This window comes from Cottoperca gobio, chromosome 5, assembly GCF_900634415.1.
Source record: "Cottoperca gobio chromosome 5, fCotGob3.1, whole genome shotgun sequence".
Lineage (NCBI taxonomy): Eukaryota > Metazoa > Chordata > Actinopteri > Perciformes > Bovichtidae > Cottoperca > Cottoperca gobio.
In genome coordinates, this window is record NC_041359.1 from 14,275,055 (window position 1) to 14,295,485 (window position 20,431).

General features: G+C 40.5%; 1 protein-coding gene across 5 annotated transcripts in view; it reads left to right on the forward strand.

Annotated features, from left to right (window-relative positions):
* The window catches only part of kaznb (kazrin, periplakin interacting protein b), a 103,827-nt gene that overhangs the window by 14,838 nt on the left and 68,558 nt on the right, over positions 1-20,431 (forward strand). For 4 of the 5 annotated variants that reach the window (XR_003832307.1, XR_003832308.1, XM_029432244.1 and 1 more), the window contains exon 1: positions 3,907-3,939. Coding sequence is in view for 3 of the 5 variants with exons in the window: in XM_029432244.1 (XP_029288104.1) it covers positions 3,913-3,939 (27 nt within the window). In the remaining 2 variants the exon portion in view is untranslated. Of the gene's footprint in view, positions 1-3,781; positions 3,940-20,431 lie in introns of those variants that run through there. The other variant, XM_029432243.1, reaches the window with a different exon arrangement.

Here is a 20,431-nt window from a genome sequence, read left to right on the forward strand (position 1 = left end):
TTCAATAAAAGCTTCTGTCCCTCAACAAGACTGTGTTGTGTATTTATCTGGCATCGGTGTAATTGAAATGTAGCCGCACTCTCTCTCTCTCTCTCTCTCTCTCTCTCTCTCTCTCTCTCTCTCTCTCTCTCTCTCTCGGGATTGCCTCAGATTCTCACAGACTCCCTCATCCTTTCATCCGACTCTGGGTCTTTCGGGCTCGAAGTGTGAAGTTCTTGGAGCTTCCTCAAATTGCTTTGGCAGAGGCGTGTTGGCTACTATGACTCTGAGGCTGTAACAGGCGGTCCCCGAAGCGAGCAGAAGCAAGAGAGTCATTTTAATATTTTTCTCATCACACTTCCTGGTAGGACAGCTGACTGAGCTCATTTAAATATACTTTACTGTATTCCACCACATCGGCATCAGACAAATAAACCCTCCCTTGTTCATATTTTGTGAGATTTTTGCAAATGAGCAACGATGATATACAGAAACTGAAACAGATATTTTTCCCGGAGGAGGTATTGTATTTTATGAGTGAGCTGTTTTTTTTCATATGCACATTATATTCTCTTTTCACAAGGACTATGCAGCCTGACAAACCCCCAACATGCCTCATTAGAGTTCATTGTTGATGTTGTTTTGCTCCTCTGGGTGAAGATTGTAATGAGCTGTCCACATCTCACAGTCATCAGCAGCACTGGGCCACCTGTGTGGGAGGGAGCGTCACAAAAAACACAATATCCCTCTGATTTAAATTATTGTACATTTTATATAAGAAATTCACATGTTAAGAAAAATTAAAAATAAGATCTTTTATGTGCACATCTTCTTTTTTTAAACGCTCCAAAATAAAGGATTTAATCATAAAATAAATGAAGGACTGTGATAGAGACCTTTTATACAATCTGTCTAATGTCTATTCATCTGTGAATACACTGAGGATTCTTTATGTTTTTATACTAACATGACTTTATTAAAATGTCATGTAGAGACAATCTCAGAAAACCATGTGAAAGTGCTGATGTGGGGCTTTTTTTTTTTTAGACAAAGCGTAATAATATTTTATTTTATATTTACTTTTAATGAAAAAGTCTCAAAAAATTAGTTGGAATAAAATCTATTTAAATGTAAATATACCATATTATAGTTTTATTTCTTACATGTTTCTGCTGTATTCCTTTGTGAAAATAGTCAAACAATATTCTTTTCACTTAAGATTTGTAGACTTTTATAGGCGCCGCTGTCATTTTTCTTGTATTTTGGGTTGCTGGCAGCGTGATACTTTGTCAGATTGAAAAAAATAATAAGTCAGACTTGTAGCCGAGTTTGTGTGTGACACCATGCATATACGGTAAGGACAGATAACATGGGCTTAACAAAGACAAAAATGCAAACAATTAACCAAAATGAACCTGGACTGCAGAGGGTTAATGGAAATAGTTATTTCTCAACAATTCATGATTTTCTAATTATTCCTCCCCTGATATCGTCTCTGTATTATTAAAATGTTCCAGGTCACAAACGGTCAGCTTCACCCGGCCATTTTGAATACTTGTATGTTTTCCTCACTTACATATTCTCAGCAGAGGATCGTCTCCCTGCTGGTGCCTCGTCTGGCTCGTCCAACCAGAAAAATATTAATAAACGTGCAGGTGGTGGTTGTAGACAGATGCAGATTTACCTTTATGGCTGAAAAGCTGTCAAACGTTGATTGGCCATGTCAACAGCCTGGAGTTTCAGCATTTGTTGTAATTTCACGAGTGAGAAGCAATTAATTATTACAAATGGTTCAACAAATTGAGCATCACGTCGTCTCTCTGGTGCTTTATGTCTTTGGCTGGGAGCTGTGGCATTTTGATGGCGGTATATGTTGACACATTCAGGGTATTCAAAGTTACCTTGCTTTTATAGAAAGCCACCTGCCTTCTCCATCATGTATCACAGTGTGTGACAGAATGCATTCAATAAAGATGGAAAGTGGAGAAGAAGGCGTGTCTGTTCTCAGAGTTTGACAGCATGTCATTTTCAGCAGCAGCGTGCCATTACCTGTGTTTGGTCATCTTTGGGGCAGAGAGGTACACCTTGTAAATATTGAATGTGAAATTAGATTCCAATCGTCGACCTTCTGTCGTAAACATTTTATTTCCCCCCCCTCCACCCACTCTGCCCTGATTTGATGTATGCCGCGCTGCCTGCGGGGCCGCCGTGTGCTCGTAAACATGCCTCTTTTTGCATGCCCCTGCAGTTCAAGAGAGGTGCTGGAAGGTGTGGCCATAAATCTTTGATCACTCTGCTGAAAAGCCGACCTTGACTGTTGTCAGTGAGTCACGTTGCCTCAGTCGCTCTGTCACTCTCACCCCAAATTGACCTCTTAGCCTCTTAGGTGTCTGTGTGAGAGAGAGAGTGATGCTTCACTTGGAGCAAGTGACTGATGTTGACACAGTTGGTCCAATGAATCAACAATGATTTTGATAACTGATTAATTTAGTAAATGACCATGCAAACACTGATTTTGGTTTCTAAAACGGGAGGACTTGCTTGTCATCATCACTTGAATGTACTTGGGGGTTTGACTGTTGGTCAACATACAGTTCCTTTTGTTTCCCCTTTAGTAGTTTTAATGTTGGAAAAATTTTTTAGTCCACACTCTCTGACTGGCGCTATATATTCTCTGTCTGCTTGTTCCAAAGCTTGATTGTAGCTTTATGATGTTTACACGGAGAGAAATATTCAAACCCAGAGCTCCAGATTTTCATGGCTGCACCGTTCCATCAAAAACATTGTGCATGTCTTGTCTTGTGCACGATTTTATACACATCTCTCCGAAATTCAAGCTGCCATATTTGGTATCTTTGGAAACTTGGCACACACTCTATCGTTGGAACATTACCACCAGTTGAATGTGAGTGTTTTAATCCATATCTTTGTCCTTGATATCATTTATTTGACTCTTATGTTGGTGGCAATGTTGTTTTTTTATCATGTTACTGCATCTGTTACACTTTCTGTCTGTAAGCAGGGCCCCTCTGAAATAGTGAGCAAGCTCTCAGTGAGTTTACCATGTATAAATGAAGGTTTCTATCAATCAATCACAAACTTGTAATTGTTGATCTCAACTAGAATTTAAGACAAACGTCTGTGTTTGGCTTCATGTGAGTTGCGTAGTTATTACTGCAACAGGCCGCTGCTTGTTTTTTTCTTGAGAATCCACCAAATAATTGGTCCTGTAAATAACTGAAAGCTGCAGCATGATCTGTATGCTGGTTATATGTTTCTACGTCTGCTGGGCCGCTCTGGCAAAATGCTCTTCTATCACCCTGCTGGCTTGTTTTGAGCTTCAGTGGAAGTATTGATCGCCTGCAGGCTGTGACCAAAGAGAGACTTCTAAGCAAACTCTGGGCAAGCTCGAAGAAACAAAGACATTTCTGAGCCCCACATTGTGTTGATGTAGCCTCTGACTGAACAAACCCAACACAATAGGCTTTATTACTGGGACTGTCTCCATAACAAAATGGATTATATAGTGCATGAGTGTGAGTGTCTGTGTCTTGGTAATGGATTTAGCCTAATGAAGCCCAATGTCCAAAAGAGGGATTATTCTTAGAGGAGAACAATGGAGGCAGCTCCACTGTGGCCGTGGATGAAGGAAGTCCCACTAGAGAGAGAGGGGAAACAAACTTCTCCGCCTATATGGCAGTAGAGAAAAAGAGTAGATCGACTGTCATGGATGAATTTCTGAGTCTACGCATGTGTTTTCATTTGGTTTTACAACTCTCCTTCTCCTGCTCCTCTGTTGCAGCCGTCCAGTCTCTCAACAGCCTGAATGACCAGATTGCTCAGTTCATGGTGACCCGACCTTGTAGCCTGGCTCACGAGGACGAGGCCTTCATGCCGGGAGAGAGGGACACCTTGAGGAAGTCCATGACTCTGATGAGACACCTGCTCGTGGATGCTCAGGTACAGCCTCTGCCCTCTTGAGGTTTTAGAAATAAATCCTTCTGCCTTGCTCAGTGTAGTCTGGTCTAAAGTTACTAGCTCAACCTTTTAACTTGCATGAATGAATATGTATTATTATGTCACACATACAAGTATGCCCATTAAACAACCATTCCTATTATTGACCGTCTGAACACCAGCATGTTTCACCATTTTTATCTTTGGTCTTAAATCATCATAATGTGCAGAGTACAAAAGAAAATGTGAGTAAGAAGTTGATATATGTCACTATTTAAACGTAGTTCCCATAGTTCAATGATTGGTTCATTGAGCAGAAAAAATAAGTAAATATAATGTATATCTTCAAAAGCTTAGTTTCTTGTTAAGTTATAACAATATATCAACACATTTTATTTATACATAGAAAATGTTTCAAATTCTAAACATGTATTCAATTTAACAAGAAATATTGTTAAATAATCAAAATAAATGAACAAATGTTTCCGTAGTTCTTCAGAATTTCATTTTGGCTTTGAAGCACAAGTAAAGCTTTCATGTTGGGGAATAACATTTACAGAAAGCAGACTTGAGCTTTCTGTAAACATTACCTTATTGAATAAAACCTGGCAAATCCAAATCATTTTATAATTATAAAAACTTTACTTTTGTTGTACGGTCAAAACTTTCTCGGGGGGGCGAGGGCACATCAGTGTTGGCCCTGAATGTATCGACAACATCTTAAACTGCAGCTTTCCATGTTTGACCCACGCTTTGTCCTAATCATGTGATCACTGACAGGAACACTGGATCATGGTAAACTACACTCTGTGATACCTACAGACTTTTGTAAATACATTCATTCATTTTATTTCAAACTTTTCAATGAAGGAAAAAACCGAGATGTATGGATGCGTCTCTTTTTCCCACGGCATGTCAGTGTGACTTCTGCTCGAGTTTGAATAGACAGCGTGTTAATCTCTGAACTATAATGAAACATTTGGCCACAGCACAACCAGTCCAACTCTATGAAGACTTTGACAACCTCATCAGTAATGTTATGAACAATTGATGGTTGAATTGGGGGGGCTAATCCTCAGGATCCACGGGAGGCTTGTGTCAGTCCAATAATCTTGGCTGTAGTGGATTTTATGCTCTCTTAGTCTTTAGGGTAAATGTGTGTTTTAGTATGTTTTCTTCAAAAGAAAAGTACCGAAGTAATCACATATTTCCCTCCCTCTTCTCTGCTTCAGATGAGATGATAATTCATCTCAAAGTCTTGCTTCCATTTGTCCTTTTATTTATATTCCTTCAACATTTGATGAATGTCATATGATTCTTGACACAGTGGTGCATTTGAGTCATCCATTAGCGCCATCGTGGACGTGCATGATGGATACGGAGTCCCCCCGCCATTCTCCTGGAGATATTTTCTCCGACATGTCATTGATTAAAGGGAAGGTAATTCAGCAGAAGGCCATCACTTTCACCTCAGCACAGTTGTATGCAAGCTGGAGTGAAAGATTGTTAGCCCGCAGTCAGTTTTTTCCTGTTAGTCGGGAACATAGCACTGCGAGGTGATGGATGAGAGGGGACCTCCGCCCCGGATGGAGTGCCGATTATCTCCCCAACAAGTTGTACTCGAAAAAAAAAAGTTTGCCCGTAGTTCAATGTTAAGTGAAGCACTCAGACACGTCAGCATGACAGATTTCTCTGTCTGTTGGCCTTGTTTGCGTCAGACGGTACACCCACAACCTTTACCTTTACTTTAGTTTTTTTCTTCGAAGGAGTGAAGAATGGAGGTTTCTGTCGGGGGGGGGGTGAACTGACAGTTGCTACAGCGATATGTTTGCAACCAAAGTCCAAAGAGAGATTCCATGTCCCACACAGAGTCTCGTGGCTCTGATACATTCTTCCATTATGGATCTTGTGTTGAAGTCTGCCCCCCCCTTGAATACTGTTTCCCTCCTCTACAAACATTAGACCTCCTTGGTTGGGGTTTAGTTTTAGGTTATTGTTACGTGTTGCAGAGATAACTGGTGGCTAATTAACCGTTAACAGCTGCAATTTGCATTTAAAGTCTTAAAAGTGCAAAATGAAATGGGTAAATCCAAGTGAAAACAACCACCATGTACTGAATGTTAACCATAGTGTTGTCACATCTTAAGACAGATTTTTCAACAGTGAAATTATATAGTCCTCCTGGTAGGGGCGTCAGATCAGAAAATGTTTCTCTGTGTCGTTGTAGAGGACATGGACAAACAACCGATTTTGTTGTTTAATTTGGAGGACTTTGTTTCTACTTCACTCAGCACTCACACACTTAAACTGACATTGCTGCTTCTTTTAGCACTTCAATTTTAAATGCCATAATTGGTAGCCGGGTTTGCCACGGAGCCCGGTCAGGCACAGCCCGAAGAAGCTACATCCATCCATCCTGTGGGCCCACAACTCACAGGAAGAACTGCTGGGGTCGGGTGCGCTGTCACACGGATGGCAGTGATGGTCAGGAGCGGGAGGTGGAGCGCTACCAGTTGGATTTGGTGGGGCTTACCTCTACGCACAGTCTTGGCTCTGGAACCGTACTCCTGGATAGGGGTTGGACTCTATTCTTCTCCGGAGTTGCCCAAGGTGTGAGGCGTCGAGCGGGTGTGGGGATACTCACACGCCCCCGGCTGAGCGCCGCTACAATGGAGTTCACCCCAGTGGACGAGAGGGTCGCCTCCCTACGCCTTCGGGTTATGGGGGGGAAAACTCTGACTGTTGTTTGTACCTATGCCCCAAACCGCAGTTCGAAGTATTCGGCCTTCTTGAAGACCCTGAATGGAGCCCTGCAGGGGGCTCCAGTAGGGGACTCCGTAATCTTGCTGGGAGACTTTAACGCGCACGTGGGAAACGATGGAGACACCTGGAGAGGCGTGATTGGGAGGAACGGCCTCCCTGATCTAAACCCGAACGGTCGTTTGTTGTTGGACTTCTGTGCTAGTCATGGAATGGCCATAACAAACACCATGTTCGAACATAAGGATGCTCATAAGTGCACGTGGTACCAGAGCACCCTAGGCCAAAGGTCAATGATCGATTTTGTGATCGTATCATCTGATCTGAGGCCGCATGTGTTCACTCGGGTGAAGAGAGGGGCGGAGCTGTCAACTGATCACCATCTGGTGGTGAGTTGGATCAAGGGGTGGGGGAAGACTCTGGACAGACCTGGTAAGCCCAAACGGGTAGTGCGGGTGAACTGGGCAAAGCGATCCGTGAGAGACTCGGAGTAGAGCCGCTGCTCCTTTACGTTGAAAGGAGCCAGTTGAGGTGGTTCGGCATCTAGTAAAGATGCCACCTGGCCGCCTCCCTAGGGAGGTGTTCCAGGCACGTCCAGCTGGTAAGAGACCCCGGGGAAGACCCAGGACTCGGTGGAGAGATTATATCTCCTCACTGGCCTGGGAACGCCTCGGGATCCCCCAGTCGGAGCTGGAGGATGTGGCCCGGAGAAGGGAAGTTTGGGGTTCCTTACTGGAGCTGCTGCCCCCGCGACCCGACCCCGGATAAGCGGTAGACGATGGATGGATGGATAATTGTTTGTTCAACTTCTTGCAGGATTTCAACAATGTGTGAATTGTACATTTTCAGCACCAAGCACACGTAAATGTTCTTTAGAAATTGTAACCTTTTTCTAGTTAATATAGACATAAACAAATGAATAGGTTCAAATAAACAAAACGAAAGCTGATTAGAAAGCTTTGAGACTTTACTTATAAATATTGAAAACTAAACCTAATTAGACTCAATAATGTTTGAAAAGATTCATATTCAATCACCGTAATTGATACTGGATTAAGGTTCAATACTGCAACGCTAGTCTCTGTACTTAATTTACTTTATCTGAGCAGCAGGATTGAGCTTTCAGGCTCCTTATCATCACTCAGGCTACAACAGATGGACACAATAATTGTGGCCTGATTATTCATCAGATTTCTTTGTTCTCTTAGTCTCAGAGGTCAAGTGTGATCTCATCCCACATAGAGGAGCTCGGCTCATCCATTCGGGTTTTGCATTCATGGAGAGTAGCGTTTCTGCTGTCAGATGGAATATGAAATTAGTCCAGCCCTCCTTCCCTTCTACTTTTTCTTCAACATCTGGTCTCTGATGTCCAGTATTTAGTGCTGCCAGTGACTTTTACTGCTGGTCTGAGAAAATTCTCCAAGAATCTGTGATGTTTTGTATATTATGTATATATTTTGAAAACATTTTCTGACACCAAATGGTTTAGTTTGTGAGAATCAGGGTAAAAACATCATCTGATGAATTCGGCATTAAAATTTCAAGTCTACGAACACTAAAAGGCAGAAAATTAATTTAGAGGGGATTTGAATAGTTTCTCTTTGAATGCTGTCCCAGAATTGATTGCCTCATTTGTCATTTGCACAGATGAATTATTTATGTCCCCGTTGCTGTGCTGGGGTGACTAATCAAATGTATTTCAGAGGGTGTGGAAGCTGTGAATTGATGTAGTGGAACGTTGCACTGCATTAGCTACTTTGGTCGAGGAGTCAGCGGGGCTACAATGGCGGCCTGATGATGGCGTGACAGAGGAGACATTGCTCACCATCACTTTTTAAGAATGCATGGAAATGACCTTTTTGTTCTGATCTGCTCCAATCTCCTTGAGTGAGAAGAATAATAAATAAATACTCAGCAGTGCAAGTCAGAAATCATATACAGAACTCTGGTGATCCCCTGACTCTCTACCTCGTGCCACCAGCAGGTCATCTACTACATTGATGTTTTATAAGAACTGGATACTGGACTCCAAAATGGCAGCTGTTAACTTGAATACAAATTGCTTGCAGAGTTCATAAGCCTAAAACGTTTTCCCGCTTCCTGGTTTGCTTCCGCATTATGCAGCCAACTGCACATGCTTATTAGTGTTTCTCTCCCTGGCTCTGCTCGCTCGTATTTTCCCTGTTTTTCTAGGCTCCGGGAAAGTTTTTCAAATATAAAACCTCCACGGATTAAAAATTCATAATATAAACAGTAATAATTGACGTCTCGTTATCATCGTTTACTGGAAACTTCCATTTCCACAGTTTAAGTCAAGTGAAAACCTACCTTGTTTATTTATATTAACATTTATAATTTATACATACACACTCAGCATTGCAATGTGCATTTCAACTGACAGCTTATCTTTTCTTCTCCTTTGCAGCCTCAAAAGGCATAATCTTTACATGTTGTCACTGGGTTCAAAAGAAAGCTCAGCGACGTATGAGGAGAAATGAAACTGAAAAGAGTCAGAATTTAGAGCTGATTGTGGCAGAGCAGTAACCTGCCAGTTTAGCCATTTCAATTACAAAGTTGGCAGGTCTACCTTAATTCATTATTGACCACAGAAGAATTAAAGGAGCGATATGAGTCTGAGCCCAAAGTGAAATAGATTTAGAGGCTATATTAATGATCCAGAGAGATTTGGGTCGTCCTGCAGTTGTTAAGTGACAAAATGGATCCGTTCAGATCGGGTACATAATGAGCTAATAATCTATTTGACACAGTGAGACGGGAAAAGAAAGAGAAACAAAGAAAGAGATATAGTCTGAGAAAAAGAGGACAAAGGTGGTCCAGGGATTGCAGTAAAACTGCAGCCCCATCCTGAAATCGATCTATGAATTCTGTTATTTCTCTTCAGCCATATTGAGTGTCAGTGCCTGCAGGAATGGTGGGTTATCATTTATGAGATCCTTTTTACGTGCAGCTGTCTTTGTTCTTTAAGTATCTCTGGGTGTTTTGAACAAAAAGAAACCGAAGCTTTCATCTCATGCCTCATTTTGAGTTTTTTTTACCCTATTGTATGGAAATCAGTCCATCCCTAATCCTTTGCATCTATTTCAATGTTACATCCTTTGTTTTACATTGCGAGCCGAAGTGGGCTGGACTTCAAAGAGCTGGGGTTGCTCTTTATTCAACAACTGCAGTTTCAGCCGGTATTCATCTCTCACCAGTTTCCACATTTCTACCCACTCAGAAACACCAAGGGAACAAAAAAGATTTATGAATGCGCATTAAAATGACCGTATTGGAGCTGACTGCAGAGAAGATTTTACAACACGTCTGTCACAGCTGACGATTAGGCAAACCTGAGTGAAGGGATACAATGAATGTAGATTTATATTTCCTGATATGATAGATGAGATTGTTTTCCAAATGCCATGAGGCAGACACATTTCTGCATTGTTCCTGGACCACATTATTATACACACACACACGCACACACACACACGCACACACACACACAGAAATCTCTCATCCCATCAAGCAAATGGTATCTTTGTAAATAAAGGAGGTATCAAACTTTCACTGTAGATATTTGTAAAATGAAAATATGGCCTCCTTCAGATGAAATGATGCATGCCAGATTGTGAGACTTCATCATCCTTCAGCCTCTCCAGAAACCGTCTGTTGATGCGCTTCACGATGTTTAAGTCTGGCGTGTTCGGGGCGTGCATGTTTCTATGGAAACCCCGAGCCCTGTCACAAAGCTGATCCGGATCACTACACGCTCAACAAAGGTGTTCACCTCAATTTCAGAGGGAGTTTGGGTGATATAAAAAGGCCTCTCTCGCTGTCAATCTCCTGTTGAGTGACAGACTGTTTGTGCTCTTCGCAGCCCTTTTGTCGCAGCGTTGTTTGTGCCTCTCTGATGTGGATAAGTGTCGAGGATTGGCTTTCTTACGCAGGAGTGTGAGGGTCGCCGCAGAGGCAGCTTTGCGTCCTCCTGTGACTTTTTCTGCCAACCACAGAAAGCTCAAAGTTCCTGTAGAGATATTCACAGCAGATCTGTGAGCCCACTTTCCAGTGTATTGTGTTTTGACTCATTCAGAGGAAAGAAAAACAATCTATTAGTCCATTATTTAGCATTCAGCCTTAGGTGATCTTCCTTGTGGTGCTGCTGACGAAGTCGCCTCCACAGGACTAAAACCTGAATAATTCATGAGAAAAAAATCCGCCTTTGTGTACACGGCAGACATGAGTAGGGACATTAATGTGATGTGGAGCGACATTGGTGTGCCTTTTGTTTTCCTTATCTCAAATATGTCAGCTAAGCTTTATGAACGCCGTTGTACACATCGTCTTGTTTACTTTAAAACCTTCTTGTGCAACCCTTCATCAAAGGCAGAATTTCTGCAGAGACAAGAAGAGTGTGAAATCAAAGATGGGATACTTGTTATCAAAGCCATTGAGTTCCCTGTTGACCTTAGAATAGATTTAAATGCTCCCTGCCTCCACAGCTTGTGGGGTGGTGCAAGAAATATAAATGACTCTCCCTTCTATCTGATTCTCTGCCAGAAGCAATCGCTCTGAGGAGTCGGGCCAGGCGGGCATCTGGCCCAGAGCTGTTCCACACACCTTCTTTCTTCTTTTTTTTCTTAAACTTATACACACTTTTTTAGTTATTTGACTGTTTCACCTTCAGTTGGTCAATGATATTATCACTGTATTGGAGCTCTATTAGTTTTCATGTTTCTTTGATAACCTGCCCTTTTACTGTGAATCGCTTGTAACTTTCAGTCACCCTATTACGATGCAGTTTGTAGTTGTGATTCAGTGTTTAAGTCTTTATTCTATGACGTGTTCCCATTCTTTGTCTTTCGGAAAATTTAAAACAGAAATTCTAAAAACATCTTTATTGTAGGAAGAATGTAAAAATATCACACCTTTTTGGATTCAAATTAAGGTCATGTGATTGATCTGTTTTTAAGTTGTCATTCTGTTTTTAATGGCGTATTAAGACTTATATCTGAGTATATAACTTTCCAAATAAATATCTTAATCTGCCTTACTCTAATATTCCCTGCAAGATACTGTGTATACTGTAGAATCCGTTTTTTTTCACATTTCTTTCGTGTGAAAATCTTTTGCTCATATTGTAGTTAGATAAAAGAAGTAGTATACTGTCAAATATAAAAAAATACATTTGGGAAAATTACTCTTAAAGTAGTCGTATCAAGCCGTTATCAAGAGGCTCTTTTCTGTGCAGTGCTATTTGAACATGAGTCTTAGGTGGAACCTGACAGGTTTCACTTGCAGGTAAGAGTAAAATAACTACAGTTGCTTTTGTTTTACAACACTTGCTCTTTTCATTTTAACAATATAGGATTTTAAGACAGAATTACGTTATGGCTTTTTTTCTTTACTGTTTAAGAGTTTACTATATCTTTATTTTCTCTCTCTGGATGTTTTACTGTATGTTTTAACAAGAATTTACAAACAACATAAATAAAGTAATTCAACGCATAACACCCAGAAACAAAACATGAAATCACATAACATGGATCGTGACGCTTGCTCCCTCTGACAGTCATTGTCTGAATCATACAATGTTCATGTTCCACCACCACACAATCTTGTAATCTGGAGTAATGCAATTAAACAGCGAGGGTATCTGGATGTAATCCCACCATGTAAATCAGGCTCAGGAGGCGCAGGGTGTTATAGATCACCAGGCCTCAGCACTGGTTCTTAGGATTAGCCTCTTTACCCATCATTACACCTGCCTCATGGGTCCAGTGACTGCCCTGTGAAGAGTACGCCACCAGGTGGTCATGATACAAACTTTCTCTGTTCTCCCTCAGATTACATAAAACTGCTACAATCAGATGTGACCAGGTGTTTTGTTTCGGTTTGTTATAATTATTCACTGGATTTCCTAAATTTCTTTTGGAGCAGTATTCTGTACTTTGAGGCTTTGTCTATAATCCTGAGTCATCTTCCATTGTATGTCTTTTAAATCCTTAATTGGTTTCCTATCACCTTGTTTATCTAGTATTGTTATCTTCATTTGTAGCTTTCCTCATTTGAAATACTAATTTTAGGCCGTTCAATCATCATATATAAGCATTGTTCTAAAGCAGTTATGGAGAGAAAGGCAGTTGTGTCTGTAGAGGCTGAAGGGCAAGATCGTTAAAAAATGTGTTTAATATGTTGGAGTTTTATTTACGCCTACTGCCACACAATTAGGTAGATAATCAAGAAAAAAGAAAATGACACCCACACCAAGGGTTGTGAAGAGATGCTGATCACTGTGAGTAGACTTGGAAGTAGGAAAAAAGTGATGTACACTCTGGCTCCATATGCAATCCTCTTTCAACAATCAAGCAGTCATTGTTGATCTTAAAGAAGGCCTGAGGGCCGAAACATCATCTGAATAAAAGAGAAAAGAAGGCCTGAGGGCCGAAACGTCATCTGAATAAAGAGAAAAGAAGGCCTGAGGGTCGAAACGTCATCTGAATAAAAAAGGAATGAATATGCATATTCTTTTCATGGAGTTTTGAAATGTTGTTATGACTTGGAAAATGAATTAACTTGGTGAGAAAGTAGAAAACAGAACAGAAAAAGTGAGACCTTGGGAAGTAAATAACTATTTATGTGTTTGCATTGTAGAGCCGGTTAAAAAAAATATTCTCCTTTCCAATGCAAGACAAATAAGCTTGATCTACTGCATATTTTCGTGGTAGTGATTGTTATTACTCTGTATCACAAAGTAATCGTTAGAGCGTGTAGATAATTAAGTTTCTTCAGGTGCACAATGAATTCAGTGCTACAACAGTCAGTGGGCAAAGCCTACACATAATCGTATGATTCCCTGAGCTTACAGACCTACAGTAACAGCTTAAAAAAGCTTATGCTTAGTAAAAAGTCAAATAAAGTTTAGATGCATACTTTAATGCTTAAATCTGTGGGGATTCTCCTTCGGCCTCTCATATTCAGTTCATTCGAATGTGTTTACTTTGTGCGCTGGATGCATGATTCTGTTTGTATATCACGCTTCACTCTAATCCACACGGTCCCCACTCAATTTAGCACATCGCTCATATATTAGCACTCCTCTGCTTCCTCTCATCACTTCATGGGAACAAGACAACATGCTAAATGCATAAAGAGGCCACACATATTAACACGGAAAGATTTACAGGGTGTAAGTGTAAATGCCGGAAATAGGATCAGAAATGTCAAACACAAATGCTCATAATGGAACGACCTAATTTCAGTATGTTTCTATAAGCCTATTATTAAAAATGGAAGCAGTCAGGTGTGATTGTGCTGTGTACGTTGTCTTGTGTCCTAATGAAGCATATTCTTAATGTGCTATTCTGGTTTTTCCCAGCCTTGTTAGTATTCATGATTACGGTTGCTCTCCTCGACTCCTCGTACGCTCTCCTACAGTTCTTCATGCACTCTGCTCTGCCTGGATGCTCCACTTATTGCAGTTTGACTGCTTCAGTGAGAACATGTTTCCAGGGATCTCAGCTGAAAGCTTATCAGCATGCATAATCATGCATCGCTGTTGACGGATAACTGCACCTTAACATTTTTTTTTAACAATTCCTTGGAGAGCAATTCTGCTCTGTCATGAATCTTTGCGATTCTTTTGGTGAGCAGATGGTATTTTAATGAACTCCGCAGAAGATATTTTAATGTGATACTTGTCCTATTGCAACCCTGACATATACTGCCAAGCAGGTGCTTTTGAACAGAGCTACTGTATATTTGTTCTTTGGAGGCAAGGTGAGACTTAACATTTCTGTTATGCATTGTAAATCAACCACGGAGTCACGTTTGACGTCTAAATTCGCTTTTAAATTGATCATTTAAAGATGAATGGAAATGTGACAAACGACATTAGGATCTACGCATGTTGATCAGGATACTACTTAATGTGCTGTGTAGGTCATCAGTTTAACATATTCTATTCTTGGATTCAGTCTGAAGTCATTTCTTTTCAGTCTGGACATTTACATTTTTATTACAATATTTATTTTCATGTTTCCAAAAACTTTTCCAGCTTCCTGCAAAATGAGGCACAGCAGGTTTCCAGTTAGTCAGGCTGAAACCAGCTCTTCTGGTTTAGCATTAACAATAACACCATGTTTGATGTGGAGTATATCTGTAGCTGTTTTGAAAATGGTTTTCTAGCTTTTTAGTTGTCTAGCTTCTTCTAGTTTTAGATCAAACTGTGTCAAATATTCAAATTCTTGAATGATGACAGTGAGGTCAGTGCACGTGAGTCGACTTCACAAGTGAATGCTCATTTTATAGAATGGATTTTTAAGCTTTATATAGGAGGTGGATTTTCATCTAATGTATTTACAATAATATTTAGGCTTGTGACTTTGGAAGTTGAAGTATCATAGTTGGACTGCAACTACAGTTATTTTCATTTTCTATTCATCTGCAGATAATTTAATTGATTAATCATTTTGTCTCTAAAGGCCCTGTCACACATATCTGTATGACAGAAACGTATGCCGGCGCATATGAAATATTGGCAATAGGTTGGTAAATTAAGGGTAAGTTGTGATCGTTTGAAGGACGCAGACGATACGCCAAACACGCCAGACATACACAGTTCCGTATGGCAGAAACATGCTGGCGTATATGAAAATGAGCTAAAAATGTCCTAATACGTCCAACTTTTCCACAGCGGTGTTGTAGCTGACGTATACATAACGAATACATAACAAATTATTATACGTATGTCAAACATTGATAGCTTATCACTTACTTATTTAAAACGTATCGGAGCGTCTGGCCAACGGAGCTGGAAAAGTGCCATTTGGTTCACGTCATGCTGATGCTGGAGAACGGCTAACATGCTGAACGCTAGCTGTACTGTAGAAACACGTTTAATAAGTTACTCCGTCATCAGGCATCATCTTAACATAGGGTAGGAATAGGGTATCCACTCGTTATAAATACATTGGCTGTAGGGTTCACCGTCAGCCGACGTAGCCTATATCTAACGTTCCTCTAACGTAGTCACGTAGGTATTTACGTACTATATTTACGTAGGTAAGTATTCACCTACGTATTCCGTATTCACGTATGTCTAAAGTCACGTAACGTCTGCATATCTTATGAAGCACACGTCGGGTACGTCCGGTAATTTTGAACATGCTCAAAACATCAGCGTTCAACAACGCACCCCAGCGTAACACAGTGAGCTCTTAACGAATACTACTTATACCTTACCTTATATCAACGTACACCAGCGTGTTGCCGATATTTTGTATACGCCATATTTTTGTATACGTTATGCATTCGTTGGGCATTCGTCTGATACATTTTGTATTAGTAAGTGATACTGTACCAATAGGCTAGACATGCGTATCTGTATATGTTCACTTTTCTGATCCGATGAAAAGTTGGACGTATTTGGACTCTTACAAATGTTCGTATGTGCCGGCATACGTTTCTGTCATACGGATATGTGTGACAGGGTCTTGAGATGACAGAAAATAGCGAAAAATGTGACGTGTTCAAATTATTATTTTTTCCAAAACCCAACGATATTCACCTCATTATCATGGGCGACAAAAAAAGAATCAAATCATCTCATGTGAGAATCAGCAAATGTTTGGCATTCACTGGTGGACACAGAAGGTGGACATGGGCGCAGTCGGCCTTGCTGCCCCCATGTTCCGAAATTATCTCCACACAAGCGCTCTCTTGGATCCATGGTAGATAAAACATGACAAAGTTTCCTAATGAGAGAAAATGTGGGTACCTCTAGGATGACACGATGCAGTGCCATATAGGCTGCCCAACATTCACCCCTGCCCCATCCCCAGCCTGAGTCCACCACTGTTGGCTATTATTGTTTAAAATATGACTAAAATGATTAGCAAGTATCAAAATAGTTGCACATAGATATTCTGACGATTGACTGATCGATTCATCGTTGCAGCTCTAGATCATAGCATAACGACCTGCTAAACGTCAGCATGTTAGCATTGTCATTGTGAGCATGCTGACGTTTAGCTCATTTAGCTCAACGCATCACTGTGCCTCAGTACAGCCTCACAGAGCTGCTAGCATGACTGTAGTCTAGTTATCAGTATCATAAGGAGACAGTATACTCCCACCATCCATGCCTACTACCTCCCTACGTTCTGTGCAGTACAAAAAGGTAAGACTTGTACTGGGAAAAAAACAACTACAGCAATTATATTTCTTTCAAAACATCTATAGCAAAGTATTTAGGGAATAATAGGAGAAAGGGATAATGTAAGGTAGCTATTTATTGGAGCAGAACAACAACTCAGCAATTCTATTAATATTTTACAGGTTCTGCAAACATTGGTGCCATTTCCTAATATAAAATACTTTCATGCATGTTCCATCACATTGTTTGTAATATAAGTGAGGGTAGAATGAGAGTTTATTTATTTCAGCATGGTAAGCGGTGGAGAACATTTTGTATGTTTATTAAAAGTTCTGCAATTGCAAACAGAGGATGTACCAACTGTGCGGCTGTGCATTTGAGTGTAAGAGCACTTCACTGTGCTCTCTTGCCACTCTGCCTGATTTGTGGTTTATGTTTAGACATGGGATTTCTCTTTGGGGATTCGCAGGATGACCATTATGTTTTCCAAAGGCTTGTGTAATGAAAGGTGGTTTTGGGTGTTGAAGAATTTCAGTCTAACATGATTGTTATTCTCGGTAAACAAACCGCTTTTTATTGTGGATCAACAAATACTCTTTTTATCTTCCTTACTTCCTCCTTCACTCCAGCTTTACTTCGTCTGACTGTGTGTTTGTCTCCATTTTCTTCACTTCTCCCAGACAGAATCACACATACAAACAGCAAGGCAGCAGACATATTTACCCAAACACACAGGCACATAAAAAGCACTCAAACAAAGTCTTATTAGATGCAAACACCAAGGACAATAAACACACAGGGGCACGCCTGCAAGGAAACTGCTTGGGTACATACTCTGGAGCATATTCATTTATTTAGCATGACTGTAAAATGATATGATGGTAATTAGTTTGCCAACATGCAAAAATGTTCAGAAAACTGAAAGAAACATTTCATGGTTTTGCTTTCCATGGATCTTAGTATTAATGCCCCGTTATAATCCCTTACAAGAGCTCAACTCCCTGAGCCAGACAAGTTTCGGATTCAGACAAACTAATTTAGCATGCAGATTAATGCAATTCCCTGCTCCTGCAGGAGCCAGCTTATTAAATGCATTTAAATCACATACATTTACAATTAGAATAAGTTGGAGCCATTAAATAAAAGACATAATACAAAAGTATCTCATCAGCACACTTTGTCTATCCAAACACATTTGCATAAGTGCTTTGCCCTTTTGCACTTAAGCATATGTAAAGTAGTTGTATTCTCTTAACTGTAGTCGCTGTTTAAAACATGTTTTTAGTCAGGAAAACGAACCTCCTTTTCCTTCAATTATATTCATGGATGAGTCAGCCATATTGCTCTAATTAAAATAATCAAAGTCCTGCTGTCAGGTTGGCACTTCTTCTGCACTGTTGTGGTTTGCGTTTAATTGCTTTTGCATTTTAATGTTTGAGCTATCCCTGCCTGTGCATATGTTTGCGAGTACAGGTGTGTGTGTGTGTGTGTGTGTGTGTGTGTGTGTGTGTGTGTGTGTGTGTGTGTGTGTGTGTGTGTGTGTGTGTGTGTGTGTGTGCGGTGCATATATGTGCATGAAAGGCTCTCCATGCAGAACAATATGCTAAGCCTGAAATACTGAGAGAGTTTGCACCGGTCTGGTCTTCAGTGTTCCTTTTACTGACTCCTACTGCACGCTTGAATGTCTTTCAATTTAGTCCCCTTGATAACTCTGCTCTCTCTCACAGAGATAAATGTTGAAATATAATAAATGACTTCGCAACTTCACATGTTTTTGGCTCCGACCTCATCTCTCTCACACCGTGCCCTTCCATTTCGCTGCCCTATTTATCTTTCTCTCCGCTTCCCTTGTTGCTCATTTTTCAACTTGTTCCAACAAGTTTCATATCTTGTAGTATTAGCTTAAGCAAATAAAGAAAGTAATTCCCAGTACATAGTGACTTTTAGTTCTTAGAAACAATTTAAAATGATCTTGGTACAACCGGCCTGTTATTGTATCTTTAACAATGAAACAGCAATTTCTCTCTATTATGTTATCAATTTTTAAAACATTTTCATTATTTTTGTCATCTTGTGCAAAAATGTGGCACTTAAAGACGATACTGAGACAGTAATTGGACAGCCATAGTTTTTTCCTGCTTGCAATATGCATTTTTGATAAGAAGCTGACTGAGGATGTCACTTGGACGTGACGAAATTGGAAAAAGTGTTCAGTGTATTGCCGTGCATGCAAAGTAGCTGCATGAAGACACCGATAAAGCGTGATGGAGTGGTTATTGTCTCTAGTGTTACTATTCATTGGAGCTGTCCTCTAGAGTGGGAACACATGATGCTAAGATGAGTTTCTCAATCAATAGGCTCTGCAGATGTGCCTTTACACACACACAGACAAGGGGATAAGCTCCTTATCAATACACTGTACCGAAACAGCTCTCCGTCAGATATGGATTAATCTGTCCTCAGTACTGCACGGATTTCTTCCTCCTAAACCTGTCTGTCAGTTATTTGCCTGCAGTGCTACATTAAACCTGGGAGTGGTCTTTTTTGGTGCAGAAAATTCTTGTTTGGTCTCAGCTAAAATGTTTTCACCACAGACTGCAGTGTACATGGATGGCATCTGTTACTGAATGCTGCTTTCTAGCTTTGGTCACTTAAAGGCATAGTTTGACATTTGGTAAATGCACTTATATCGATACCACTTTCATGTCTGTGCAGTTAAAGCAGAAACGGATAACTTTCTCCCCCTAGCGTTTCGAAGTTTCCAAGGTGTCGCTTTTGGATCACTTTCCGTTTTCCTTTAGAGCTACCGACAACACAGAACACTCTGCATTTGTTTCCAAACAAAAGATGTTGTTAAGATATTTTCCGTCTGTTGGTTTTTTTATGAACAACAAGACCTACTTTGATTGATCAACTTCATAATCGTTAGCAACATGGCTACCCCTAGCAAGAAACAACCGTAAGAATCTAAATTTGAACTAGATACCCCGATCTCAGTACCTTGATGAAGGCAGAGTAAACACTCAGTCACTCTCCCTCTTTCACTCTCCATCACTTTTGCCAGTTAGAGTTTCCACAGTTAACATTAGCTGGCTGTTATGCTACCTGGGGATAGCTACTGTGAGCTATTTTGTTGAGTTGCCTCTTAGAGAAATGCTCTCTGGTAGGCAGTGACGCAGGGTATATGTCCAGGGCTTTTATTGTGAAAGAGGGATTGTGACCTGGGGGCAGGCAGAACTGCATTGTGAAAGCCAGGCTTATAGTGCATTTATGTAAGCCCTGATGGTGTCATTATCCTACAGCCATTACATTGTGCAATCAACATATGCTTCATAATGATAAGTTAAAGCAAAAATATTGTATATTGCCACCGAACGAACGAGATATATTGTGTTTATTGTGTTTATTTGTGAGCGTTAGAGTTGTTTGTAGTGTGCTTTAGTTTCCTTGGACGGAGCCACACAAGCTGTTTCCAGTCTTTGTGCTAAGCTAAACTAGCAGCTGCTCGCTGTCGTTTGATATTTACCGTACAGACATGAAAGTGTTATTAACATTCTCATGTAACGCTCGGCAAGAAAG